This window comes from Antrostomus carolinensis, unplaced genomic scaffold (genome assembly GCF_000700745.2).
Source record: "Antrostomus carolinensis isolate BGI_N321 unplaced genomic scaffold, ASM70074v2 scaffold41353, whole genome shotgun sequence".
Taxonomy (NCBI): Eukaryota; Metazoa; Chordata; class Aves; order Caprimulgiformes; family Caprimulgidae; genus Antrostomus; species Antrostomus carolinensis.
In genome coordinates, this window is record NW_010308020.1 from 1 (window position 1) to 1,723 (window position 1,723).

Here is a 1,723-nt window from a genome sequence, read left to right on the forward strand (position 1 = left end):
GGTGGGTGGGGATGGTGAAAAAGGGAGTTGTGGAGCTGGCACCTGGGGGCCCACAGGCCGCGGCCCCAGTGCTCCCGGTGGCTCCTCGGGTGCCTCGGTTGGTTTGTATCCTCTGGCTTTGCCAGATAGGGTAGATGTACGCAGGGGTGCTGAGTAGTGCCTGGCACGTTCTCATGAGTCCAAACAACAGATACCTACTTGGAGAGGTGAGTTGGGGGAATTTGCACTAAAGGATGAAGTGAAGAACATGAGCGATTGCTAATCCCAAAGGGATTTTCGGGAGTGACTCGGAGAGCAGTGCATCGTGAATGTCATCTTGCTCATGTTTCACAGCCGAGGCAGTAAGACCCTGACAGTACAGATTTCAAAAGCTGCTCCTGATTCCAAAAGTATTAGTTTAGATACCTGATCCTTAACTCACACTTGCAGGGAAGGACCAGCTTCTAGAATTTAGACCCAGACCAGTTACCTCCAGATTAAAGCCAATAGCTTCACTAAAGAAACTGGTCACTGTGACCAACGCTGTGACTGTCACACTTCAATTTTTTCAATAATCTTCCCCAAGGAATGAAGACAGAGATTGTGATGTGAGTCAGTTGGCAAGTTTGCAGTACAAAAAGATGGTTTGTGTTCTAGCTGGAAGGGAAGCTGCGTTTGAGTTTTATTTGTCACGAAAGCATACGCCCAGCCAGTGGTTACCACCATCTTCCTGCTTGGTTTTACACGTGCTCGTGCAGCTCATACGCAAGTGACTGCAATGCTTTCTGCTGGGAAACCAGACCTGAAAGACTCTCTCTGTGTGGGTTTCAGTGTCTGTAACTCATGACTGATTTGGGTTTTGTTTTTTCCATGATAACAAACTTTGGAAGAAGTTGATAGGGCCATGCAGTTCTGGTCCTTTAGGAAGTGTCAGTTGTATCTTTGATGCATGGGTATGCAGCCTGGAGCTCTGTAAAACATGTCCCAGAAACAGGCTGTAGGTTGCAGACCTTTAGGATTTATTACCATGACTTAGTGTTGCCTATAGTTTCCCCAGTTACATATTTTATGTAACAGCAATCCCAGGATTGCAGTTCATCCTCAGACAAAGCGCAGGAGAAAGCCAATGTTTTCTAGATTGGTGTTTAAGGCAGGAAGAGAGATGAGGTTTGGACAAGTTTAGACTTGCAGTTCCTAAGAAGAAAACCACGAGGCCAGTGGTTTTTCCTAAAAGATTTTTCTTCCCTTCTAAGACTCCACCCTCAGCTCTCGTGAACATTTCACAACACTTCTCTGTCAGTGACATAATCTCTGTAGACATTTGTATGATGTGCTGTCATTGATGTACCCAGCTGGTTTTGCTTGAGATTTCTGCACTAAATTTACAAAGGAATAGAATTTTCTTGCAGTTTTCAGATTTAGCTCCCAGTTCTTTCAGACTAGACTGTGAAGACTGGTTTAAATCTTATTGCACATACATCAGCCAGCCAGGTGAATAGAAGGACTCCACCAAAGTAAAATGGCCTTGTAACTGTAGCTTTCATGTTGTAATTTACTGTGCAGTGTTACTTTGCCTAAAGCCGTGTTCAATTAGCTGTAAGATCAGAGCTGTGTCTTTGCTTGGCGTGTGTTACAGAACAGCGTGGTGCTTTCTGCTGCTATCTTCATCACGCTGTTTGGCCTCATCGTGTACCTGCACTTTGTGAAGATTGACCAGGAATCGCTGTTGGTCATCGGCTCACTC

General features: G+C 45.3%; 1 protein-coding gene across 1 annotated transcript in view; it reads left to right on the plus strand.

Annotated features, from left to right (window-relative positions):
- Positions 1-1,580: 1,580 nt before the first annotated feature.
- PIGH (phosphatidylinositol glycan anchor biosynthesis class H) overlaps positions 1,581-1,723 on the plus strand; it is a gene marked incomplete at both ends in the record, with an annotated part of 956 nt that continues 813 nt past the window's right edge. Inside the window, 1 exon segment of the mRNA XM_010165638.2 lies at positions 1,581-1,721. Coding sequence (XP_010163940.2) covers positions 1,581-1,721 — 141 coding nt within the window.